Consider the following 25,848-nt stretch of genomic DNA (forward strand, 5'->3'; position numbering starts at 1 on the left):
TGACCTCCAGGAAGACATGGGTCCCCATCACCAGCTGCGCATTCTGGACACCAGGAGGGTCCCAGACAAGGGCAGCCTCGCTTCCTGCTGGGACCAGCCCCTCTACTGAGGGTCTGAGGCCATGGGAAACCGCCCTCCAGCAGGAAGATTGTGCTCTGGTTCCTATGGGGGCCCCAGAAAATTCTACTGGCCACCCATGCGAGCCCCACCCTGACTGCCCCATGGCATGCAGCCCTGGCCAGGAGGTGAGGGCTGGGAGCAAGGAGGTGACTGACAGGGGGCTCCAGGGAGTGCTGGGGGAGGAGGGGGATGGGCTCTGGCGGATGCTGGGGGGTGAACTCTGGGCAGTGCTCCTCTGCCCTCCCCGTCTCCTCCAGCCTGTCTCCTCCATAGAAAGGAGAAGCCTCTCACGGTGAGCAGACATGGGCAGAACATGGGAACTTTTGGGGGTGGGGCACCAGTGTGCCCAGGGACCTTATGAGCGTCAGATTCTTCCCAATCACAGCGCCATCACCCCCAAGGGTCAGAAGGGGCTTCCGGGCCAGCCAGGCGCTCACTCCTGGTAGGGCTCCGGCCCACGTGCAATGCTTCGGCTCGGCCTGCAGCCACCTCTGCCCCCACCCTCGGGCCTCCAAAGGCCGGCTCGGGAGCCTTCCCTGCCTCATGCCTGAGGGCCAGAGCGCCCAGGGTCACCAGTCGCCTGGGGCCAACGACCCTGTCACTTTTCTAAGGTTTGGGTCTGGGAGTCCTGACAGTGCTCAGGGTGACACTATGCGGTGCTGGGATGGAACCCAGGGCCGCCTGTCGTAAGGCCTCCGCTCCCTCATAGCCGCATTTCTAAGGTGCCCAGACGCTGTGTCTTTATACTCTCCCCGTTTTCACGGGAACAAAGCGCTGCCTCCACCGTCCAAGAAGCAAATGCGCTCCTCTGCCTTCTGAGACGCTGGAGGAATCCCCCCACCGCCTCCCACTGCAGCTCCACGGCAGGTGAAGGAACAGGAAAACCGTCAGCCCTGTCCCAGGTGACAGGAGCCAACAGGAAGCCACTGATTGTTAGGCCAAGCAGGGCCCAAGTACTGAGCCCAGAGCACCATCTCCAGCATAGCACAGTAGCCGGAATCCCACAGCGAGTGACCCGGAGCACCGAACCAGGAGCAATGCCTCTATACAGATGAGTGTGGCCCCCAAACCCAAAATAACAAGCAGGATGGTGTGGGCGCATCTTACAGGACATTTATTTGTGCCACGAGGACAGGATTCCCTTCAGTCCACTGGCCGTCCACGGCCCCTCCGAACAGCATGCCGACATTCACAGCAGGGCTGCCGCTGGTCAGTGATGGCCATGGGCGGGCGCCGGACTCGAACCTTTTCAGAGGATTAACAACACATACGCAGCTGAGCACACGGGCACGTGCAGGCCGCCCCGTGCTGTGTCCGCTCTGACGAGAGCGGCTGCCCAGAGGGACACCCAAGGGTGCCCTGTCCCAGACCCAAGGGAAGCCGTGCCAGCCACGTCCGAACGCCTCGTGACGAACAGACAGGCACATAAGTGCGCCGGGAAAGGGGCAAGTCGCATGCTGACCCCGTTTTCACTCCCACCGTCCTAAGAAGTGACACTCTTACCTTTCAAAGCTTTACTTCTTTTATCTGAAATAAAACGGAAAAATCAGTCACACTGACGCTCGACAAAACGCCTTTAGACGATTCAGTGTCGAGATGGACGGCCGGGAGGAGCCGTGCCAGGCCGAGCGCGAGGGTCCCGCCAGCGCCCGCACACCCCAGTCCAGGCTCCTGCTAAAGTCTCGTCTTCCCGAGGCCCCGGCCTTCTGCTCGCAGGCGGGCGCACTCTGGCCCGGGGGTCGTCGCAGCCATCGACGTACGTGGCCGGGCTCCACCTCTGCTCCAGAGCCAGGCGGTCACCGGCCCGCTCGGAAACTCTCCGAACAGTGGAGAGGGTATACCATGGCCCACCCCAGCCCACACCGAGGCAAGGGCAGCTCCACCCTCGCCACACCTGTGCACCCAGCAAGAGGCCCCGCCCGAGGGTTCCACACGCTGCCCTGCTCCCCCGCTCAAGCAAAAGCCCCCCGGGGTTCTGAAGGTCACTCCCAGCTGACCACTGCAGCTCTTGACGATGTTTAACCCCCTCACCCACAGAACAAAACACGAGAGAACCACCAGTGGGGCCAGGGAGCAACGTCCAGCCCCTGCCCGGCACGCGGACCCCCAACTCACCTGCACTCCTGATCTTGTAGATGATGAAGCTCATGAGGCCCATGCCGACCCAGATCTCCTGGTAGACCTGCGTGTAGTAGGGCCTCATGGGCGTCCACACGTTCCTCATAAGGCTCTGAAGCATCTGGAAGGCACAGGGCGACAACCGTCAGTGACAGCGTTCCCACCCACAGGCGGGATGAGGGATCCGGCGGGCTCTAGACTCTGGAAGCAGTCCTGGCTATGCTTGGGGGACCAAACCGGGGTTGGCAGGACGGCACCCCACACGCTGTGCGATCACTCCAGCCCCAGCGATCCAACACTTCATCACTGACTTTGGGAAAAGCCGTAAAATCCCAAACTTGCACAGTTCGTGCCTACACGCTAATCTCCAAGTGATTGCTGGACCCCAAATTAGAGGCTCTGCCCTTCAGTGTGTTTAGATACTTAAAAACAGGAGGCGCTGCTCCCCTCCAGGGGCCTACCAGAGGCGAGGGAGCATGGGGCCAGACACTTTGTTCTGTTTTGTGGCCACTCCCCACGATGCTCAGGGCTGACTCCTGGCTCTGTGCTCAGGGGTCGCTCCCGACAGGGCTTGGGGAACCACGCGGGCTGCGGGAGCTGACCTCTCTCCAGCCCATTTCCACTCCAGCACGTCAGGAACCGCGAGGCGAGCGCAGGCCTAACTACCTTCCAACACACCCGGCATCGGTCAATGACGCTGCCCAGCCCCCGCCCGACCCCCTCACGGTGCCCAGCTCGTCCAGGGTCGGAATCCAATGACCGTCACGGTCTTGAGGCCACAGCAGGTGGCGCCGGGGCTCAGGGGACAACGTCCCGCATGCAATGTCTCCGGCCGCGGCCCGGCTCCGTGCCCAGGTGATGCTCAGGGTGCCCTGCCGCTACGCCGGTGCCACGCAGCCAATTGGCCAGGTGGCTTAGTGTCCGGCGCCGGCCTCACTGGCCCCCCACCCCAGGGCCGCACCTGCGGGTGCTCAGGATCAAACGTGGGGCCTCGCGCGTCAAGGCAGCGCTCCTGCCCTTGGACCAGCCCCTGACCCCGACCCCGACCGTGGGGGCCTGCCAGCAGCGGGCGGGCCGTGCACCGGTGCCGGTGCTGCGCCGTTTCTGGAGCCGGCGAAGGCGGCCAGAAGGCCCCGCGGCCCCGCAGGCCCGACCCCCGGGCTCAGCAAGGTCAGGCCGAGCCGGGCGCGGCCAGGCGGCTCCTCCGCGAAGCCCCGGCCCGGGAGCCCGACCGCCCCCTCTCCGCGCCGGCCCGCGGCGCCGGGGGCACGGACCCCGCACTCACCGCGGCGGCGGACCCTCGGCCCCTGCAGCCCCTGCAGCCCCTGCAGCTCCCGCAGCTCCCGCAGCCCCGCGCGCCCCGCCGACGGCCCGAAAGGTCACCGAGTGCGCAGGCGCCGCGCGCGGCACGCCGGGAAGGCGGAAGGACCGGCGCCAGGCCCCGCCCCCGGCCCCGCGCGCGCGCGCCACAGCGCCCCTGGCGGCCGGAGGTCCGGGAGCCGCGCCGCACCGGGAGGAGGCGGCCGGCCCGGGAGAGGGAGGGGCCGGTCTCGCGGATTTCTCAGCGGGGGGCGTTTCTTGCCGTTTCTCTTGGCGCTGCTTCGTGCTCGGCCGTGCAGACTTCTGTGCCTGTTCTGTGCTCTGCCCCGTAGTCAGATAAAGACCGCAGGGACTGTCCCAGCGGACCGTACCTAGGCTCTAAAGGCGAGCAGGCCTGGGCCGGGCAGCTGTGCCAAGGGGCTGGCCCTGTGCCGTTATGCCAGCAGCCCAGGCACCACCCTGCCGCGTTCCCCACGAGACACACAGCCGGCTGGGCGCCGTTGGCTGGGTCTCCCCAGGCTCCCGGAAAGTAAAATAAGCGTATCAAGGTAGAGTTTGTGCCAGGCCCGTAGGAGGCCTTCCAGGCAATCCCTAGCGGTAGAACGTCACCAAAACCGAAACATGCTTGTAAGGAAATAAAAAGATCAGACTGCAAAGTCTGGGGAAGTAGAGGGAGTAAGGCTGATGCCTTGCCTGCAGCTGACCCCAACCCCGACACATGCAGTTCCCCTCAGGCAGTGTCTGAGCACCAACACCCCTCCTCGGAAAAGACGAAAAAATTGGCTAGAGAGTAGGAAACTGAAAACTGACAGAGAACTAATTTGAAAAAGAGCCAAATTGAGGGCAGGTCAGGTGGGGTGGGAGACAGACAGTACCTGGGCTTCCCTCCCCTGCTTTGATTCCTGCACTACAAGCACCACTGCTGGAACCTAATTGGTCCTCATGTCCCCAGCACCTCCAGAACCAGCACTGAACCCTGGGCCCAGCTGGCTGAGAATCACCGGAAGTGGCCCTTGGGCCCCTCACTTCCACTTCGGAGCCTCCCCCCACCCCCAGAAAAGAAGAAAAGATCCAAGTCAACGTTAGCTGCTTCTGCAGCACGTCAGACAGCAGAAGAAGCACTAAGTGGGATGGGTTCCCACAGCCCAGGGAAAACAGCACGTGTGGAAGAAAGCTTCGGAAGAACGAGGCAGCGGGACAGAAGTAGCTGAGGTAATGGCAGCCAGAACGTTCTGAAAGTGATGCAGAATCACTCAGCCAGAGAAGTGAAAAGAACTACACCTGGAAACCTCACGTTGAAACAGAGAAGACAAAGTGATGGCTCGTAACTGCCACTCCGATCCGAGGCCCAGAGCTAAAGCTGTTAGCCCTAGTAGAAAGAAGGGGACGTGTCATTCTGGGGGAAGGGAACGAAGGAAATAAGCACAGGCTGGCTTATTTGGGGGCTGGCGTGAGCCCTGCGAGGGGGGAGCAGGAGGAACAGTGTGCAGGGAAGCCAGGAGCCCACGGGACAGGCCACGGCACGGTGGCGGCTCTGCACAGGTGGCTTTGGGGTTTCCAAGGCCTGAGAAGCCAAAGCATTCTTACAATCCCGTTCAGATGCTGTTCACTAGCACTGTCGCTGAGAAGGTGGGATTTCCCATGACAGCACAAGGGGAACAGCGAGGACCCAGGAAGGCCGCTCAGAGATCCATGCACGGTGAGATATGTTTCTGGTAAATAGAGGGACTCCATGAAAACATCCCTCTAACCAGGGCCATGTATGTTCCCTGTCTTTAAGGGAGTCCCGTGGTAGGCGATATTTCAAATCAAGGCTTTAGAGTCGAAAGTTTAGAAATTCTAGCTCACCTTGAAACCTTGAGCAGAATTTGAATGTGCTTAGTTATGACTCCAAACCAATGTAAAAGACATCACCAAGCAAATCCCTTAATGACAGGGCCAGCCTTCCTAGCACAGGCCTCCAAAGCCTGTGAGGAACTTGTAAATGATCTGATCTTTGAGCTCAGACTTTGGACAGAAAGGCAAGGCAACTGAATTCTGCCGAGGAAGGAGCAGCCAGGCCTGAGATCAAATGAAGGGGCCTGAAAACCAATCAGTCAACAGGGATAAAGGCTGTGTCTGGTTGAGGGGGAAGAGACAGGAAAGAGAGAAGGCTTCAGCGGGAGTGTCCTGAGCCACAGGATCAAAGGGGACAGTCACCTCAAATGAGAACAGCGCTGGGCTGTCTGTGAAAGGAGCCTTTGGGGGTGAGGACTTAACTGTTCGCTGTGTCACCAACAAAGGCCTCCTGTGGCAGCGAGGGGCCAGTCATTTCCTTTGGGGAACCGGAGAACACATGCTGGCCTTCGGGACCGGATGAAGGCACCATTTCCCGGCCTGTGCTCAAGGACACAGCTGAAATGACTTTAGGATGACTTTTTTCCCCCTTCACTTTCTGCAAAACAATATCCACTATCAAAAACTTGTGTGTGCTGTGTGGGGGCACCTTTCCAAGGCTGCCTGTTTGGAAAAGTGGGACTGTGAGGCCTAGAGCTGGCGCTTGTGCCTGGCCCAGGTTTGGTGCAGGGACTGGGCTGGTCTCGCTGAGAAACGGAGGAGCCTGCACGCTGACCTCTCCGGAGCTGCCCAGCAGGCCTTGCTGTGGATACTCCCAAGTGGTGCTGTCTGATGGCTTCATGCTCAGCCAAAGGATGGGGCACTGCGGCATGGGACCACCCCACAATGATTCCCGAGGAGCCCTGCAGTGCCACGAATCAGGACAGGGTCCCACACTGCCAGGCAATGCTCTACCCTTGAAGGTCTCTGACCCCTGCCCAGGTTGCTCTCCCGGCGAGCTCCAAGTGGCCGGTTCCTGAGCCGGGCAGCGGGCAATCCCCGCCTCCTCTCCCAAGCACCCCTCTGGGGTTCTGTCCTTCCTCCTCACCCTCCACCGGTTTTCAATTTTCTTCCCACCTTGGCCCCCTTCTACCCTAATTTCCTCGCTGGAGCCCTTAGTCTTGGGCGTGGCTCCCTGGGACTCTCCTGGGGGCCCAACTGTGTGACAAGCAACCATTCCTTATCGCCTGCCTGGCTCTCTGTGCTGCTCGGGTTGGTCTGGGCCTTGGTGCCACTTGCAGCTCAGGCCTGGGGGCTGCCTGCTCCGCCTTCAGCCACGAGCCTCCTTGCTGGCTGTTCCTGGTGTCCACTTGAATGCCATTTCCCCTGAGATTTCCCTGTTCACCTTGCTTCACTGCTCCAAAATATGCAGGGGTCCCCGTTTAGCAGTTAAGCAGTTAAGGGCTCACAGGAGTCCCCTCACCCTGGTGGCTGCGTGCACAGGTATAGGGATGGGCCTGCACAGACCAGGAAGCAGCAGGCGGTCCATCAGGCCCAAGAACGGGAGGTGGAGAGTGACCCGGGTCATGCTCTTGCTCTGGGTTCCAGGACCTTAAAGGGCCCTGCTCGGCAGAGAGGCAGTCAGGGCTTCAGGTCCGGCCTCTCCCCAGGAGGACCCACCCGGGGGTGATGCTCCATCTGGCCCTGCGCTCTGCTCTGCCCCGTGAGACACAAGGCTGGACCGCTCGGCTTGCTCTGATTGGAGGGTCGGGTGGGGTGGGGCCTAGGGCACGAGGCACGGATGGCTGAGAAGGCAACTCATTCTGATTGGCTGGTGAGGCGGGGCAGGAGGCTGGGCTGCGAAGCTTGTTCGGATTGGAGGGTGGGGGGGGGGGGTCAGGGCCCAAGTCACGAGGCAAGGCACAGGTGGCTAGGCATGTTCTGATTGGAGGGTGGGATGGGGCGGGTCCTAAGGCACGGAGGCGAGACGCAAGTGGCTGGGCTGCCAGGCTTGTTCTTATTGGAGGGTGGGATGGGCGGGGCCTAAGGCACGAGGCAAGGCTCAGGTGGCTGGGCTGATTGGAGGCTGATTGGTGGCTTGTTCTGATTGGAGGGTGGGATGGGCGGGGCCTAAGGCACTGAGGCAAGACGCAAGTGGCTGGGCTGCCAGGCTTGTTCTTATTGGAGGGTGGGATGGGCGGGGCCTAAGGCACGAGGCAAGGCACAGGTGCTAGGTTTGTTCTGATTGGAGGGTGGCGTGGGGCGGGGCCTAAGGCACGTGGCAAGGCACAGGTGCTAGGCTCGTTCTGATTGGAGGGTTGGCGCCCTTGGGCCTCACGAGGCAAGGCACGGGTGGCGGGGCGGGTTCTGATTGGAGGGCAGGGTGGCGCGCTCGGGCACGAGGCCAGGCACGAGCGAGTGGCTGGGCAGGCGGCCGGTTCTGATTGGCCCGCTGTGGCGTGGCGGGGGCGGGCGGCGCACCTGGGCGTCCCGCCGGGCCTGGCCGTCGCCTGTTGGGCGCCTCTGACAGGCGGTTGAGGCGGTGCTGAGGCGGTGGTGCCGACATGCTGCGGAAACTCACCCTCGACCAGATCAACGACTGGTTCACCATCGGCAAGACCGTGACGGACGTGGAGCTGTTGGGCGCCCCGCCCGCCTTCCCGGCCGAGGCGGCCCGCGATGAGGCCCAGCGGAGGGACGTGGCCTCGGCGGCGCCTGTCCCCGTCCCCGCCCTCGCCCCGGGCCCGGCCCCGCCCGCGCTGCTGGTGGGCAGGTAAGGGGGCCTGGGCGGGCCCTGGCCGCGCTCGGGGTGCCGGAGCCGGGCTTCTCCCCGCCGGACGTGGGTGGCTCTGGGGTCGGGTGCGGGTGTGGCGCTTGCCCCCTCGGCCCGGCAGTTCAGTTCCTGGCGTCGCTGCCTTCGCCACCCCCGTCTTCGTGAGTGAGGGCGTTACGTGGGCTGTGGCCTTGGACACGTGCAGTGTCGTGTCACGACTCCACAGTGGCTTCACGGCTTAAAAAGCTGCTCTGGGGGCTGGAGCGAGAGCACAGCGGGGGGGGGGGCATTTCCCTTGCACGCGGCCGATCCGGGTTCGAGCCCCAGCAGCCCGTATGGTTCCCTGAGCGCCGCCAGGAGTGATTCCTGTGCATCGCCGGGTGTGCCCCCCCCCCGCCCCCGAAAATACTTGTGGGTTCCTACGTAAAATTTCCAGTTTGAGTGTCTGTACGTTGTAGCCCACAAACAAGGCTGCCATTTACCTCTCTGAGAAGTACTTCCTCGGATAGTTTCTTCTCAGGCCCGTAGCAAACTCTGGGCTGATGCCAGCATAGTGTTGCAGGTGCTCAAATATACCAGATCACCGAATTACTGAAGCAAACTTCTGAAGCTGGTGGCTGCGCGCAAGGCAAGTTCCCTCCTGGCTGTTCTATTGCCCTGACCCCACATTTATGATTTTAAATGGCCGTTCCAGTTTAAATTTGTTGTGAGCATTGGTTTGTTTTTGTTTGGGGGCCACACCCAGTGGTGCTCAGGGATTATTCCTGGCTCTGCACTCTGGAATTACTCCTGGTGGTTCCCTGGAGAGACCATATGAAGTGCTGGGAATTGAACCTGGGTTGACCTCTCGAGGCAAGCGCCGAACCCATTGTACTATCTGGCCCAGCACTTATTATTTTACTTTATCCGTGCAAAATCAGTGTGTCTTTTAACGATACACTATGAAGACCTTTTATTTTCCCCTTAGCATTAGTTGAGATTAAAATGCGGAGAGAGAGACTCAATATGGGGTAAGTGCTGTGGTGTTTCCAGCTGCACCGGAAGCTCCCTCCCTCCCTGCTGGTCTTCGGTCCTCCCAGGATATCTCTAACCACCCAGAGATATCACAGGCTGTAGGGGGCCTTATTATTTCAGGGCCATGTTGTAAAGACGAGGGTCCACAGAAATAATTTTATTCTGCATAATCCTTCCTTTCAGAGTCAAAGTTAATGTCTTAAGTTTCACACAGGGTTTGTCAAATTTCATACGAAGTAAAATGCCTTAGTTCCTGTGAGGTGTAGTTGAGGTATTAGAAAACACTCCATTTCTCCCCTTCCCCCCAAAAAAAAATATTTAGGAAATATTTAATTAAAAGCACACAGTTCAATGAAAACGTATCTTTAGAGTGACTTGAAAAGGAACACTTAAATAGAAATTTAAGTCTACAGGAATTTAAACCTCTAACCTTGCAACAGAGAGAAATCATTACTTTTTCTTATTCTTAAATAATTCTGATATTATGATGGTCATAAAAAATTTGGTTATAAGTAACTTAACTGGAAGGGTAATAATATGGTAGGTTCCATATTCTCTGTGAGAATGTTGGGAAACTGTTCTTGTTGTTTTTGTCCACATAACTGGAAATTGTGGGTATTTCCTCTTGACGCAAACGTGTGGAGTGTTGTCCAGGGCCAGTGCCCTGTAGAGTGGGGTGGCCTCTGAGCTTTGCCTCTCCTAGGTCCCCTTGCTGAGTGCCGTTGTCAGTGCTGCTCAGGAAGTCTTTCAGAACTTGCTTGAAGATGTAGACGATCTCCCAGGGTAGCACATCATTTTCTGCCAGAACTTCGCGAAATCTGGAGAGAAGGCAGTGATGAGTGTTTAGGACATGGCTTTGTTATGGTTTTTATCTCACAAGAGAGCTGAGATCATGGAAGCAGAGCAGTTACCGACTACGGCATCGTCTGCACAGAACTTTATTCTTAAAGTCCTTTTTAGGGAAGACATTGTGAACGAGAGGGCACTACTTCCTAACTGGGAGGGAAGCCATGGATACTTGAGTGCAGCCCATCCTTGCAGGTGCTGCCTATGTCATAACACACAACGCTGGAATTTACCTAATATAATATACTTTCCAGTCTAAATGTAAGCAGAACATAGACTTGACAGTAACACATATCACAGAAGAGAACGTAAGTTTTTTACCTGCTGAGAATAGTGCCTGTTTGGCAAGGTTGGACTTGGGAGCAAAGAACTTCGAGTTGTCTTTGTTCAGTAGCGGGAATAGTCGTGTGTGGATTCTGGTAGTTCCTCAGCCAGTTGTAATCGACACCTGTTTTTTTAACTTTTTGTTCATTTTCGATTTCTTGTATTAGTCTCTCTCGTTCCTTCAGATGCCACTTCAGTTCCCGAAGCAGAGTTCTCGTCACCATATCTGAGCTAGGGCAGTGTGTGGATTTGCAGGTGTCATACTTTGGCCATTTGATCCAGTTAAAAAGTGGCATTTTTAGCCTGTGGAAATATTTATTTATTTGCACTAAATGTTACGGTTCTGATGAATAAACATTTCTTTCTTTACAGTTTACCCAAACAGTGTATGGCGTTTTCACTGGCTAGATATGGAGGTCAAAGTAAGATTCAGGAAGTGGATTAAAGTCTTGTAATGTCTAACTAGGTCAGTGCCAAAATCAGGCTTTGAAAATAGTTTTATGTAGTGGGGTGGAAATTAAAGATTACAAGGTCAGAGAACCTAAAAAACAGAACACCTTCTGAAAGTAACACCTGCTATTAAAAGTCCTAAATTTTTACGGTACAGGGAGGTGCTATCTACAAACTTTTGACTTAGGATTTTTACAGAAAAGATTTAAAGCGTACCTGTTAAATTGCTGGATCTGATGCACTGACGTCGTCAGAGTTCACCTGAACTGGTGATGAAGCCGTGTCACTCAGGTGTACCTTGTTCTCCTGGGTGAGTCCCTTGTTGAGGCAATGAGCCTCCTTATTCAGCTGCTGAAGTGGTGTCTGAAGTAAATAACTTCTATGTTGGGAACGAGGTTGTGAAGTCTTCATTTGGAGAGAATCCTCATTAAGTCACTTTTGAAGCAAGCTAGGAGAAATGGTGAAAAATAACTTCTAATCTCCAGAAATTATATAAGGTCTGCCTTTCGAGTGGAGCTCAGCTTCTTTGAAAAGATGCTGTCGGCTACAGAGTCCAGTCCCCAGGGCCTGCAGGCGGCTCCTCTCGACGGAGCGAGGACTGGGAGCTACGATCAGTGCAGACGCGCTCCTAGCAGGAGTGAGGGCTGGCGCATGATGTGCTGGGCTGTGCAGAGCTGTGGGTCACAGTTTAGTGTGGTATTTTTATGCCTGTAGAGGTCTAAAAATAACCATGTTGCTTTTATTCTTCAGCTTAACTTTCAGGCCATTTAGAAGCCAGGTCACTGCCCTCCTCCTCACCCACCCCAATATAAGCAGGAAAAATAGATTAGACTTGACTCTTCACAAAACACGCATTCTGAGAAAGCACATTGTGATTGGGCAGACAGGCCAGGAGTCTATTGCTCCTGGCCAAGTGTGAGAGAATTAGCAAATGTTATGTTCTGTGCTTACTTTGTTTGGCGTTCTAAAATTTTTGTCTAAACAGTGCGAGAGAACATAATATCTTAAGCACATAGATAATTTTAAAACATATTTTGTAATCTCAAATCATAGCGCAACAATAAGTTAAGGTCAGGGAAAAATAGATCCATAAAGATAAAGAAAGTTCAAGACAATCTTAGTTCTCTAGGAAACCATTTCCGTGTTTTCTTTGGGGGCTGAAGTGGAAGTGTCTGGTGCTGGCCAGCGTTGCTGTGTTGTGATGGTCCTGCACACTGGAGTCTGGACTCCTGTTCTTCCGGCGCTGGTCCTTTCAGCTTCGTGTAATCAGGGTTTCTCAAGCAGGTGGGGGAGGGCCCAGGATAGCCCTAAACAGGGCAGGTGATAACTGTGTAAGGGTGGGCCATGGGAGTAGGGGACAAAGTGGTTAGGGCCTGGGACCCCAGGAAGGCAGGGGCTGTGGTTGAGAGAGGCTGAGGAGCACTGTCAAATGGCTCTGTGGTGGTTTTCCCTTTTGTTGGCATTCTTTCTGCTGCTGCTCTCTTTCAGATGGACCATGAAGAATAGGGGCCGTTGCTCTGGGCCCTGCATGTCAGGCACAATGAAGGTGGACATGTGTGCGTGTCCTCTTGCTCCTGGCGCTTCTGTGTCAGAGAACACCAGATGTCAGGACACATTAGTTTCCACCAGCAGGTTTTCACATTACATTGTGTACAGTTCTGTAAGCAGGAAAGGACATTGTTCATTAGTATAGAATGAGCTTTTCTAGTGCTTAGGAGAATTCTCCTGTTTCTTCCTTTGAATAATCCAGTTATTTTAATTTTTAATTTTTTTGTCTCTGAAATGATACAAAATATCAAACATCCTGGAGATGACCTCTGAGGACATCTCTGCTGAAGGCCCCTGGCTGCCTCTTCCTGCAGCATCCTTCTGGCCTGGTGTCAGCCGCAGCTTCCTCCCACGCTCGCCATCTCCCCTGGGCCCTTACATCAGTCAAATCAAATCTCTGGTGATCCGCTTGTTGTTGCCGCGCTGAGACCACCTGAGGTCACTGACCGACCGGATTGTGTCTATTTCCTCTTTTTCTCCTGACCACAGTGTGAGTTTCTTCTTCAGGACTTATGGACCTGCTTAGACGTCAGCGCGTTTTTTTCTTCTGTCTGAGGGAAAACAAGTTTTCCCCATGGTTTCCTTGAGTTGTTTGATTCTCTTAATGATGAACCCAGCTCGGGCTGTGTTCTCATATTCCCCTTTCTGATTGATTGGGCTGTCTCCCGCCATCAGGCTTGAGAGGGATGGCAGCCTTGTCTCTGCCCACCTGCAGCTCCTTTCCCGGGAAGCCGATACAGCACCATTAGGAAGTGGCTTGCTCTGGGATGTCGTCAGAGTGGAGCCCCTTCTTCCAGATTACAAAACCCAGGAAGAAATTTCTGGGCAGGCAGGGAACATCCCAGCAAAGATCGAAGAAGGGATGTGAGAGGCTTGGAGGCCATCCCTTTGCTTGCCACCCCCTGCTGGCCGCTGTTGAGATCATTGCTCAGCGGGCCCTGCCCAGGTCTCTCCAGCTCAGCTCACATCCAGCTGTGCTCACGGTAGGGGCTTGCACGCACACTTGCATGCATACTGGATGCGGCACCAAGACGAAAAGGGTATCACTTGGATCACTGTCCTGGCTTCATGTTAGGCACTGTGACAAGTCCCGTGCCCCTTACTGCATAGTTTTTTTAGTACTTGGATTATTGCAGATTTTAATTTCTCTCATCTTCTGAGATTGTTTGATTGAAACAGCTGGAGTATCAGTCTCTAATTATCATTGTTTCCCATTATGTAGAGGGCATAAATATTTATAGATCAAGGTTAGGGCGTGCCTTTTCCTGACATCTTCCTGCTTATCAGAGTATAGCTAGATTCATGGGATTTTATTTAGAAAACATTTCCATAAGTTGACAAAGTGAATTGTTTCTAGGATGTGTTGTAAGGACTAAATCCAGGATTATTAAATATGAAATAAGCTTCTGAGTCATCGCCATAGTTTTCTGTGCAATATTCTGTTAGCTGAAAAACATAAAATGTTATGCATCTCCAGTCTTATAATAAGTGAAAATTTAGGGGTGGGGAGGATGGCTCAAAGGGACGGAACATATAATTTGCTTGTGGGAGCTCCTTAGCACTGAGCTGATAGTTGCCCTTGAGCACTGTTCGGTGGGTGTGATTCAAAACCCAGAAGGAAATGAAAATAAGCAAGACCCATCCCCCCAACAAAAGCCAAAATATATATATTTATTTTAAAAACCTCTAATGTTTAAAAGAGATGAAATAAATTTGATTACAGAAAAGAAGTTAAATAGCATATTCCTAATAGGTGTACATGTCTGTCTGCAGTGTTAAAGATGGTAATGAAGTATCTAAGGAGCTAGATTTGGAAGACAGGATTCTGACACCTTGAGACGTCCAGCTGGGTGCCTTTGTACTAATCATTTAGGACTTTTCTTCCAGTGCTTGAGAACTAGAGGTTTGCAATGCAAGGAGTCTAATGCCATTTTATTTTGATTCCCCTGCTACTGGGCTGGAGCGATAGGGCGTGATAGGGCGTTTGCCTTGCACGCGGCCAACTCTGCCGACCCGGGTTCAATTCATTCACCCCTCTTGGAGAGCCTGGCAAGCTACCGAGAGTATCTCGCCCGCACGGCAAAGCCTGGCAAACTCACCGTGACGGTATTCGATATGCCAAACACAGTAACAATTGTCACAATGGAGACGTTACTGGGCCCGCTCGAGCAAATCGATAAACAATGGGAGGACAGTGCTATAGTGCCCCTGCTACTGATGTAGAAGTTCTAGATAATTATTGTAATTATTATTGAATAGGCTATTCAAGATAAATTGGAGGAGAAACTGAAAATTATTTTATCATTTCATTTAAAAATTTATTAAAACAGACCATTACATGTAAGTTACAAATCATATAGTTCCTCAGCTGTGCTTGTTAATATACTCCTTTTTGTTATATATATGCTATGAAAGTGTTCTTAACCTCCACCACTATTCTTGCCCTTTAAGCTTTATTGAGACATGCTGGTAAGTTTTAAATGGTAGTTAAGTTTATTGATATTTTTCTATATGTATTTAAGAAGGCCTCTGTAGGGGTTGGGGAGAGAGTACCAGGTTAAGGTGCTTATCTTGCATGTGGCCAACTTGATTTTATCCCCAACACCACATATGGTACCCCCAGCACCGCCAACGTTCACTCCTGATCACTGAGCCAGAAATGCCCCTGAAGACCACAGTGTGTGGCCTTAATACTCCCTCCCTTATCCCCCACTAGAGGCCTCTACTTTAAAGCTACAAATAACAGAAGAGTAACTTTATAAGCTTAAAAATAACTAAGGATTTTGTTGATTTGAAACTGATTAGAGGCTGGTGTGAGGTCTCAGTTTCAACTTTTTGCCTCTAAGCTGGCCAGCCAGTATCGGGAGTAAGCAGCCCTCGAGGAATTCCTCCCTGCAGGTGCCGGGAGCTTGTGGTGTTCCTAACATTTTTAATAGGATATCGCTGGAGCGATAGCACAGCGGGTAGGGCGTTCGCCTTACAAGCGGCCAACATGGCCGACCCGAGTTCGATTCCTCCGCCCCTCTCGGAGAGCCCGGCAAGCTACCGAGAGTATTCGATATGCCAGACACAGTAACAACAAAGTCTCCAATGGAGACGTTACTGGGCCCGCTCGAGCAAATCGACGATCAACGGGAGGGCCTTTACCTTGCTGGAGCGATAGCACAGCGGGTAGGGCGTCTGCCTTGCATGCGGCCAACATGGCCGACCCGAGTTCGATTCCTCCGCCCCTCTCGGAGAGCCCGGCAAGCTACTGAGAGTATTCGATATGCCAGACACAGTAACAACAAAGTCTCCAATGGAGACGTTACTGGGCCCGCTCGAGCAAATCGACGATCAACGGGAGGGCCTTTACTTTACTTTTACTTATAGGACTCATCTTATTATTCTTACCTTGGACAAACTGGCAGGCTACCGAATGTAACCTGCCCACACGGCAGAGTCTGGCAAACTCCCCGTGGCGTACCCAATATGCCAAATACCAGTAACAGTGATGGATCTCATTCTCCAAATCCTGAAAGAGCCTTGAATATGACACTTTTTAAAAATCTCAGGGCTAGGACGAAGGAGACGTTACTGGGGCCTGCTCGAGGCAATCGACGAACAACAGGATGGTCATGATCATCGTGATTATAGGACTCTGAGCCTTTCTCAGAGGCCCCTCTGGGAATGCGATCACTGACTAGTGGTATTGCATCTAAGGGCGGTGGAGCTGTGCTGTGCCTTAAGGGGCCTTTGCAGAGCGGGCTGTCTAGAGGGGAATCTGTGTGCACAGTGCCACCCTGAGGCCGTCCTAGAGTTCAGCTCTCAGTGTGGGCAGCTGTCTGGGCTCAGCCTTGCGGGCACAGCCAGAGTTTTGCAGCCACACAGGTGCATTTCCACCCTGGGAGCCCTAGTCTGGTCCTCTTCTCAGAGGCTGGGGCTTCATTACACTGTCCCAGATGGTGCTTGTATTTGCTTACTGGTTCATAAGTGCCTGCTAAGGCAGTATCTCCTCTTGTCGCTGCCCCCACCCCACCCGCTTTTCCCTGGCCTCCTCTTGTCTGTGAGGAGGATGTAACGTACTGCATCATGCCTAAGGAATTAATGTCTTATGTTTGTACCTGCCCTTATACTATAAGTATTTTCCTTGTTTTGTTTTTTTTTTTTACCAATCGAAGGAGGGAAAATAGCTCACTGTTTTAGTTTTGGATTTACACTGTCACTCCGGAACTAAAGTACCTTTTGTGTATTTGCTGACTATAGGCATTTTTAATTTTATTTTTATGAAGTTGTTCACAGTATTTGATTACATTTAATGTTCCAACACCAATCCCACCACCATTACACCTTCCCACTACCATATTTTGAATGTTTTCATCTTGAACCCCAAACCCTGCCCCCAAAGCAGAACCGAAATAATTTATTTTGTATTTTCCCACTAAGAATGAGGAAAGTATCTGAAGATTGTTGTATTTCACCTAGGAATCATTAAGCCGTATGTATAAGAGATTAGTAACATCTTGTTAAAGGTTGAGCCTTGTGTGCTTATGTGTGTATGTGTCTGTGTGTGTATATATATATATACACACACATATATATCTGTATAAGTGTATTTACCCCTAAGATTGGTTGCCTTCTACTTTAAATCCCATAAAATGTGGTATAGAGATTTTTTTAAAGAAGCCAATTTATTTAATTTTTTTGGGGGGGTCACACCCGGCAATGCTCAGGGGTTACTCCTGGCTTTTCACTCAGGAATCATTCTTGGCAGTGCTCAGGGGACCATATGGGATGCTGAGAATCGAACCCGGGTCGGACGCATGCAAGGCAAATGCCCTACCCGCTGTACTATTGCTCCAGCCCCCCACTCGTGTCTTCTAATGCAAAAGAATGCTTAGATTTCCTTCATGTGTGTGGGTTTTTTGTTTTTTCTCTTTTTGGTCACACCCAGCGATGCTCAGGGGTTACTCCTGGCTTTGCACTCATGAATTACTCCTGGTGGTGCTTGGGGGACCATATGGGATGCTGGGGATCGAACCCGGGTCGGCCGCGTGCAAGGCAAACGCCTTACCCACTGTGCTATCGCTCTGGCCCCGGTATAGAGATTTTTTAATCTTAGAACTTTTCAATGTAAAGAGTAATTATTCAAGAGTTATTTCAGAACATAGCAAGTTATTTTTCTTCCTATTTAAAAGAGTAAACTTTTAATACCTTTTTGCAGACCACTTGGTCAGAAGAGCTCAGAAGTGGAGTATATTAACAAGTACAGACAGCTGGAAGCACAGGAGTTTAATCGATATGGCATGAAGAACTCACCCAGGACACCAGGTAAATGTTCTGTGTGAGAAGTTCCACTGAAAACTGTGAATTCCTGAAGATCTTTCGGGACATTTAGTATTTGGGCCAATAAAGAAATCATACAGATTGTTAATTTGCCCTTGGGGAGTGAGTACATGAGATGTTATGAATCATTTTTTTTTTTTACTTTTTTCAAACAACATTCCAGAATAATCTCTCTATGGGCTCTTAATTAGTACTGCTTAAAATTTTTATGGAAAAATCTAACTTCAACATCAAAATCATTTTGTGGGGTGGGGATTCATACCCTGCAGTGTTCAAAGCTTATTCCTGGGTCTGCTCTCAGGGAGCAGTCCTCGTGGGGATTGGGGGCCATATGGGGTGCTGGGGATCAAATCCGGGTTGACAGTGTGCAAGGCAAGCACCCTATCCGTTATACTATCTCTCCAGCCTTCAAAATCAGGCTTTAATGTTACATGTAAAGAAGGAAAAAGGTCCTTCTTCCCTCTCCTACCCAAGGTGCACTGTTCCTACTATAGAGTCACTTTCTGTGAGACTGTAGCTGTTGTGTTCCGGTTGATCGGTGTAAAATTCTAGCCCAACGCTGGAAGTTGGCTCATGGTTTTTCCTTTGTGAAAGGCCAGACACAAGCTTCCAGGTCAGACTGAGGATTCTCTTCTGCCCTCCTGCCTTGTGTTGGGATGTAGCTCATGGATAGAAGCTAGGTCTAGCTGAATATATCCCTTTGTTGTTTTTCAGACTTTTAAACTATAAAGAATTACAGTTTAAACTACAGGATATTGAACCTCCTCCTCCGTTTCTTGGGGTCTCGTGGACTTTCAGATTGGTATCATTTCTGGAAAACTGTAGGCCATTAGCTATGCTGTTATTTTGTGTTTTTATTTGTTTTGGTCACTACTATATTCAGGTTCATTTCTTTCTTTATAGTTCACCTTAAGGCCAAAGCTGCTTTGAGTTCATTGCCTTTCTCTTTCTCTTTGTTCTTGCTTTGTTTCAGAGTTGGGCCTGGCTTCTTCACATTGCCTCAAAATCCTTTAGTTCTCTTAAGATGATGTTTGTGTGTTTCATCTTACAGTTTTAGATTTTCAGTTATTCTTAGGATCTATAGGGCTGGAGTGATAGCATAGCGGGTAGGGCGTCTGCCTTGCACGCAGCCAACATGGCCGACCCGAGTTCGATTCCTCCTCCCCTCTCGGAGAGCCCGGCAAGCTACCGAGAGTATTCGATATGCCAGACACAGTAACAACAAAGTCTCCAATGGAGACGTTACTGGGCCCGCTCGAGCAAATCGACGATCAACGGGAGGGCCTTTACCTTTACCTTTATCTTTACCTTAGGATCTATTTGACTAAATACCCCTGGTAATTATTTTATTTTATTTTTTGCTTTTTGGGTGACACCCGGCGAGGCTCAGGGGTTACTCCTGGCTCTGCACTCAGGAATCACTCCTGACGTGCTCGGGGAACCATATGGGATGCTGGGAATCGAACCCGGGTCTGCCGCATGCAAGGCAAACACCCTACCCACTGTGCTATCACTTCAGCCCCACCCCTGCTAATTCTATTACCAGATGTGATAGGTCAAAATACATAAGTCTTTTGATCCAGTTTTCACTGTAGCCCTGTCCTCCCATTGTTTATCGATTTGCTGGAGCTGGCCCAGTAGGAGCGATAGCACAGCTATAGGGCATTTGCCTTGCATGCGGCCAACTTGGCCAACCTGAGTTTGATTCCGCCTTCCCTCTCGGAGAGCCCAGCAAGCTGCCGAGAGTATTTCACCTGCACGGCAAAAGCCTGGCAAGCTACCTGTGACATATTGAATATGCCAAACACAGTAACAACAAGTCTCACAATGGAGACGTTACTGGGCCCGCTCGACCAGTTTTTACTATGCTGAGAAAATGCCAGACTCACAGTGTGTATGAGTGTTCATTGAATCATTGTATCTCTGTAGGAAACCTTAGAATTAGCAATATAGCAGGTCCCAAATCATATTTCATTATAATATTGATGAGAAAAAAAAATCAGTCCACTCTTTTTGTTGGGTTCTGTATGGAGACAGCATGTTCTCTCATCTTTATGGGTTCTCTCAGGATCCTGGTTTCCTCCAGGTCTCCCTGGTATGTCTTGAAGGACCCAGCTGAAATCTAGTTTGTGTGCTGTGCCTCTCTGGCAGAAGGCAGTCTGTCTAGGGGCCATTCTCTCTTCTACTGTGAACTGTTGATACAGAGAGCTTGAACTGAAATCGGCGGGTTGGAGAAAGAACAAATACAAATGTTTGTTTCTGGGCCTGCAGCAATAGTCCAGTGGGTAGGATGCTTGCCTTGTATGCGACTGACTCAGGTTCAATCCCCAGTATTCCATAGGGTCTCCTGAGCCCTCCAGGAGAGATTTGTGAGAGCAGAGCTAGGAGTAAGCCGTGAGCACCATTGGTGCCCCCCACCCTCCAAACGAAAACCAAATGTTTGTTTCATATTGGAAGTGCCCAGGACATTTCATCAGAAGTTTAGTAATATTTCTGGGATCTGCAGTCAGCTAGTAGAGGAGCTTAACTCTCCTTTGGATTGACTGGGCTGTGATGAAATGGGTTTTGTTCTAGTCGTTTCTCTTATACTCTAAGAACCTGTGCTAAGTGGCTTCAGGGCTGTACGGTATAGCTGTGTTAGCTCTTGTCAGAAGGCTGTCTGTCTTCCGCTTGTGTGGTGCAGATCAGCGGAGCAGGGCCTTCCTGTTACTCCCACGGAGCCTGAGTCTGTGCTACCCTCTCAGAGTGGCCTGCCAAGAAGTAGCAAATGTGTATGCTTGAAACTCTAGAATGGAATTTGTGTTGGAAACTGCGCTTGCTTTTTCTTTCTTCATGATACCTTAATCAGGTTGGAGCTTTATGAGGCAGTAACAGAAACCACTGCTTTTGTAGCACTCAAACAGAATTCTTTTAAGATCAGCATTGATCAGTGTGTGCCAGGGACTGTGGGAGGCACCTAGAATGTGTCTTGTCTGTGCAGAAGTTGACTGACCCCTGAGTTCTCCAGCATTAGTGCTTTTGGAGAGAACTCAAGAAGAGCTCCCTGGGGGCCTTTGACCAGACTTCTTGAGCTGAGGAAGACCTCCCCACCACACACACCTGTTGTACCAGAGACCGCTACTCTGGTCTTCATGTGGGGGAGGTTTTAGGGTTGGAGACACTCCTTGGACTGCCAGGCAAGGTGAGGGAGTGGGTGGAGCTTGTGGGGGCAGAGAGGATCAGTGCTGTGCTGGGTACAAACTGAGTTAAGCACGCTAACCTTGCATCTGGACATGACTAGAAGGCCATGGGGGTCCCTGTGAGCTGAGCTCAGGCCCAGTTTCAGTGCTCATTATAAAATACATCCTCTTGGAATACTTTTGATTTTGTTGTGATATTTCATTCTGTGTTATTTCGTCTGTGTTTAAAATTGTTTCTAATGAATAATGCACAAAAGTTGAATTTCTGGAGAAATTTAGTACTATACAGATTTTAGTTTATTATAGAATAATTTTCTGTAATTAAAATGTGTTTTCTATTGGGACTGTTTCTGTGGGGCTTCGGGGGCTACTCTTCCTAGTGATGCTGGTATGCTTGGGTACCACAAGGGCTACATCTGGCTGTGGGTTATATGGTGCTGGGGCTTGCGCTCGGGACCTTGTGCAGTAAGAGCTGTACCACACTCCTTTGAGTTACCATCCCAGCCCTAGTAAATCATTTTTAAAAATTGAGATGATTGTTTTCTATCAGCTTGAACCCGGCTGAACAGGAGCTTCCACTTGGGTTCTGTTCTTCTCATTGGGCAGATTTGAACTTGTCCAGGACAGTTTCCATAGGTATGCCACAGTGCTGCCTTTTTTTAACTCAGTGACATTCGCACAGCTGTTCTCCAGTCCCTGGTAGCGCTCTGTGTTTGAGACAGGCCAGTGTGGGTATAATAAATGAAAAGGGAAAATAGAATGAACTAGATTTTTGTATCCAGAAGGGCATCTTATACTTTGTGAAGTAATCAGCAATTGTTCTGATGAATCCATTTTATGGCTAAATCAGTATTGCAGTAATACACTTACTTTCTCTAATGTACATTGTCTAGACATGAAAGTGTGTGTCCTTTTTTTTTCAACAAATATATTTATTACCCAATAATTTTTAATACAAACTATATAGATATAATAATAAATCAAGACATCCACATATATAGATCACATTGTACCTTCGAAATATGGTCCTCAATGAGCTTCCTGAATAAGAAGAAACATTAATAAAGCAATTGCTTGGCAACATCAGAGATCAGAAGGGTTACTTCTGAAAGAAGCTTCAGAAAGTGTTGTGTTCTTCAGCTCAATTCAGTAACATACCAGTGGCATACGCCCTGGCTGAATTTATAGTTCTGTTTGGTTGGTCATGATCTAGTCAGATGTCTTAAGTGAAGAGAAACCATCGATTGGTGTGGTTAGCAGTTTCACCCAGTGGCGTCAGCTAGAATATTATCAGCTCTCCAGGACACAAATATGCAGAGAGATGAAAGCAAATTCTGGTGTTGAAGAACTGCTCACATCCTTATGGGATTACACTTGGTTTCATACATTCGGTGGATCTGCTTTGACTAGTATGAAGCGTTCCCTGTTCTGTATTCAGTTTTATTCTCATGTGCAGAGGACAGGGTCTCATAACCTCCCCCCACCCCACTCCATTTTTCTGGCCTCTCTGCTGCCAGAGGTGGTGACAAGTCTTGATCTGTGCTGGGTTCATTCTAGCAGTAACCTAAAATTATTAGCCTGTGCTGCTGCTCTGTAGCAGGAAGGTCTGTAATTAGGGCAGCACAATTAGGGCTTCTGGAACGTTTCCTCCAAAAAGTCTATCCAGCATGTCATCAAGGAGGGTGAGTCTGCAGGTGTCCCAGGAAAGGGTGGGCTAGCTGCCACGCTGTGAACCAAGTTTATCCTCTTGCAGGAAGTGGGACTGCCGCCTTCTCATGTTCCCGAGACTGTCACCTTCTCTTCCTGAGCATCTCACATTACTCGCCTCACTGCTAGGGGCTCTCTCATCTCCCAGCAGCTGCCACCACAGCTGGGCTCACTTGCCTTGGCTCTGTGATTCTAATTGCTTTCACCTGTCATTTCTCGGCATTTTGAATACAGTGTGGTTAATTTTAAGGAGTTCTGACTTGAACATGCTTCTTAATGGGGCGAGTGATAGTTTTCTTGAAAATAGAAAGGCACCAGTGATAGTTTTTTGACTCTGAGAGGAGGGGTGAAAGGAAAAGAGTTGATGACAATGGAAGAGATCTGCACAGAGTTTGGTTATCAGTGATGAGATGAACTGGATGAGGGAGCTGGTGGGTGTTCAGAGCTTTCCTCGGTAGCTGTGGGAAAACTGGAACTCTTTTCCACAAAGAAGCTGGTTTTGCTTTAAGAGATCAGTTTTGAAAATTCTGGATGAGCACTACAAGGTTGACCCAAACATTGGGAAATATGGCCATATTTTGATGATATAGACTTAGACCACTTACGAAACTGAAAACTAGGGTGTGAGAAAATGTTGCAGAGCTAAGAGAAGCTTGGGCATGTGTCAGCGGGAAGGGATGAGAACACAGAGGAAAGAGGAGAACTGGGCAGACAGAGGCCCGCAGGAGGGCTGGGGATGCTGAGAGAGATGCCTGGACAGAGGATTGAACTTGGGGCCAAGTTTGGGGCTATGAGGGCTTCAAGTGTTTCTTCATCTAGGATGTAAGATAAAGTTGGTAACAATTAGATTTTGATGTGTCATTTGTGTGGTAGTGGGAGAGCTAGGGAGGGGTTGTCCATGAGCGTGTTCAGGAGGTCTGGCTGGCCCCCGGGGCCGCTGAGACAGACATCTTGTCAGTTCAGACCTTGTCTCCTTGTCTATTCCCACTTTCTTGTAATAGCAGGAAGGCCACACTGCACACCTTAGGGCATTGACTCAAACTCGAAATAAAACTTTCTTCTTTAAGCTAGCTCTTTTAGTATTCTTCTAGGTGAGAAGAATTGTCTGACAGATCTTTTATCTCAGAGGTGAGTACTAAACAGCCCATTCCATTGATAGCTCTGATGAGTGATCCAGAATGTTCTCAACTTACATCAGTTACAGTGGGGACTTGATGGGGTTCTAATTTTCCTGTTTGTGTTAACCCATCGCAAATATATTTTTGTTTTGGCCATCATTTAAGTATACATGCTCTGTATTCAGAGTAGTTACAACATTGGATTGTTTACCTTGCCCCTTTCAGATAAGAAATAACCTTGTATTTTTTTTCTCAAAATTCAGGTCCAAGACCACCTTCGACTAAATTAAGCAATGTGACATGTGCTCCAGAGACAGCTTACAAATATCCTGATTTGCCTATAAATAGATGTAAGGAAGAGGTAAAATTACTTTTTATCATGATACTTCTGTTTGACTTAATGCCCCAGCCCAGGGCTTTGACATTCTAGTTTGAAAGTGCTGAGGTGGGTATCCTGTGGTGTGAAGGCTTTGCCCTTGGCATACAGGCAAATGTGATCACTGTGGGGAGAGTTGTCTGCACTCAGCGTTCCCTTCCATGTCTTGGTGGTGGTGCAGGCAAGCCCTTCCTCTTCCATAGTTGCCAACAGGCCACTGTGTGTGTATGTATGTTGGGGTTAGAGAGTGACGTGAAGGGAGCCACGTCTGGCAGTGCTCAGGGATTAATCTGGCTCGCTGTGCAGGTGGTGCTCCTGGTAGGGCTGGCGTTCTTGTGTCTAGGGCTACTGAACTGCCTGCCTGGTGTGTGTGTGTGTGTGTGTGTGTGTGTGTGTGTGTGTGTGTGTCTCTGTGTGTGTGTATGTAGTTCCCTTGGCATCTTTCCCTGCCTGTTGTTGATTGGATCAGTCATTGAGTCTTCCAGATATAGCAGCAAGGTGGTGGTTTTCATTAATTGCATTTTATTAAAAATGATTAAAATGAACTAGGTAGTGATAGTTCAAGCAAAGATGTCCTAAAAGTTTTTAGGTTTTCCAAAAGTTTTAATTTTGCTTTAGATGGAATCAAACTTTTTCGAGTAGATGTACTTTATTATGTTTTAGAGGGCAGCATTCACATAAATTTATAGTCTATTATCATAGCTTGCTTGCTCCAAAGAGAAGAGCTTAAGTACATTTAGGTGGAAGTAGTAGGCTATGGGGAGGAATTGGATTATAGTTTTTAAAATGTCACTATATTACAATGGTGGAAACTAATAGGGTGTAAAAATGTGTCTTGAGTACTCTCTGATGAAATATTAAAACCCCTATGTCTAAGATGGGACTCCATTAAACAGCTTCTGCACAGCAAAAGAAACTGAAGCTATAATAAAAAGACACTGCTGAATGGGAGAAAATATTTGCACACAATACTTTGGATAAAGGTTTGATATCTTAATCTCTGTAAAGCATTCACAACACTCAACAACAAAAAATCTGACCTTGTCCATAAATGGAGTGAGGAGGTGAACAAACATTTTCCCTGAGAAGATTCACGATGACCAGTAGGCATATAGAAAGGTGCTTATTGTCACTCATGATGAGGGAAATGGAAATCAGAACAAGAAGAAATCATCTCACACTTGGGAGACTGGCATGTAACAGAAAGCCTGGAAACAGCCATTGTTGGTAAGGAAGGAATCCCCATACACTGTTGGTGGGAATATCATACAGCTCAACTTCTGTGGAAAGCTAAATGGAGATATCTCCAGAAAATATATCCCAGCAACACCACTTCTTGGCATCCCACCCACAAACACAAAAACAGTAATCTGGAAGAATATACACACACCTATGTTCATTAAAGCACTTAGCACAGTAGTGAAGATACTCTCCAGTTTTATCCATGTTGTAGGAAACAGCACTGCTATGTCTTTTTCACAACTGCATAGTATTCTATTGTGTATATGTACCATCGGTACATTTTTTTTTCTGTTTTTTGGATCACACCGGCAATGCTCAGGGGTTACTCCTGGCTCTGCACTCAGGAATCACTCCTGGCAGTGCTCGGGGGACCATATGGGATGCTGGAAATCGAACCTGGGTCGGCCACGTGCAAGGCAAATGCCCTACCTGCTGTACTATTGCTCCAGCCCCTCCATCGGTACATTCTTTTCTTTTAATTTTTCTTTTGTTTAAACACTGTGGTTTACAAAGTTGTTCATAATCTGTTGTTTTGAGCTTTAATGTTCTGACACCAATTCCACCACCAGTATG

The 25,848-nt window shown here is 50.2% G+C and overlaps 3 protein-coding genes across 3 annotated transcripts in view; 1 reads left to right on the top strand and 2 right to left on the bottom strand.

The window, feature by feature from the left end:
* Window positions 1-1,228: 1,228 nt before the first annotated feature.
* Window positions 1,229-3,628, bottom strand: ATP5MJ (ATP synthase membrane subunit j). Its single transcript, XM_056113768.1, has 4 exons — window positions 3,524-3,628; window positions 2,236-2,359; window positions 1,624-1,647; window positions 1,229-1,365 (listed from the first exon to the last, which is right to left on the bottom strand). Exons 2-4 carry the CDS (start codon window positions 2,357-2,359, stop codon window positions 1,331-1,333), a joined length of 183 nt encoding a protein of 60 aa, XP_055969743.1. The 5' UTR covers window positions 3,524-3,628; the 3' UTR covers window positions 1,229-1,330.
* Window positions 3,629-7,937: 4,309 nt separating this feature from the next.
* TDRD9 (tudor domain containing 9) overlaps window positions 7,938-25,848 on the top strand; it is a 90,738-nt gene continuing 72,827 nt past the window's right edge. Inside the window, exons 1-3 of the mRNA XM_056113745.1 lie at window positions 7,938-8,146; window positions 17,532-17,638; window positions 23,921-24,018. Of these exons, the coding sequence (XP_055969720.1) occupies window positions 7,938-8,146; window positions 17,532-17,638; window positions 23,921-24,018 (414 nt within the window). The remainder of the gene's footprint in view (window positions 8,147-17,531; window positions 17,639-23,920; window positions 24,019-25,848) is intronic.
* On the bottom strand, window positions 9,332-11,414 carry RD3L (RD3 like). The gene is made up of 3 exons (XM_056113766.1): window positions 10,997-11,414; window positions 10,328-10,633; window positions 9,332-9,978 (listed from the first exon to the last, which is right to left on the bottom strand). Exons 2-3 carry the CDS (start codon window positions 10,624-10,626, stop codon window positions 9,678-9,680), a joined length of 600 nt encoding a protein of 199 aa, XP_055969741.1. The 5' UTR covers window positions 10,627-10,633; window positions 10,997-11,414; the 3' UTR covers window positions 9,332-9,677.

Source organism: Sorex fumeus, unplaced genomic scaffold (genome assembly GCF_029834395.1).
Source record: "Sorex fumeus unplaced genomic scaffold, SorFum_2.1 ptg000022l, whole genome shotgun sequence".
NCBI classification, from domain to species: Eukaryota; Metazoa; Chordata; class Mammalia; order Eulipotyphla; family Soricidae; genus Sorex; species Sorex fumeus.

Bases quoted from the DNA above. Each gene is read 5' to 3' on its own strand.
- RD3L (XM_056113766.1), bottom strand. From the start codon at position 10,626: ATGCCACTTTTTAACTGGATCAAATGGCCAAAGTATGACACCTGCAAA. The intron at 9,979-10,327 runs GTAAAAAACTTA...CCTTCTCTCCAG, and splicing joins ACAGGCACTATTCTCAGCAG to ATTTCGCGAAGTTCTGGCAG.
- ATP5MJ (XM_056113768.1), bottom strand. From the start codon at position 2,359: ATGCTTCAGAGCCTTATGAGGAACGTGTGGACGCCCATGAGGCCCTAC. The intron at 1,648-2,235 runs GTGAGTTGGGGG...GTTTTATTTCAG, and splicing joins CTACAAGATCAGGAGTGCAG to ATAAAAGAAGTAAAGCTTTG. The intron at 1,366-1,623 runs GTAAGAGTGTCA...TCCTCTGAAAAG, and splicing joins AAGAAGTAAAGCTTTGAAAG to GTTCGAGTCCGGCGCCCGCC.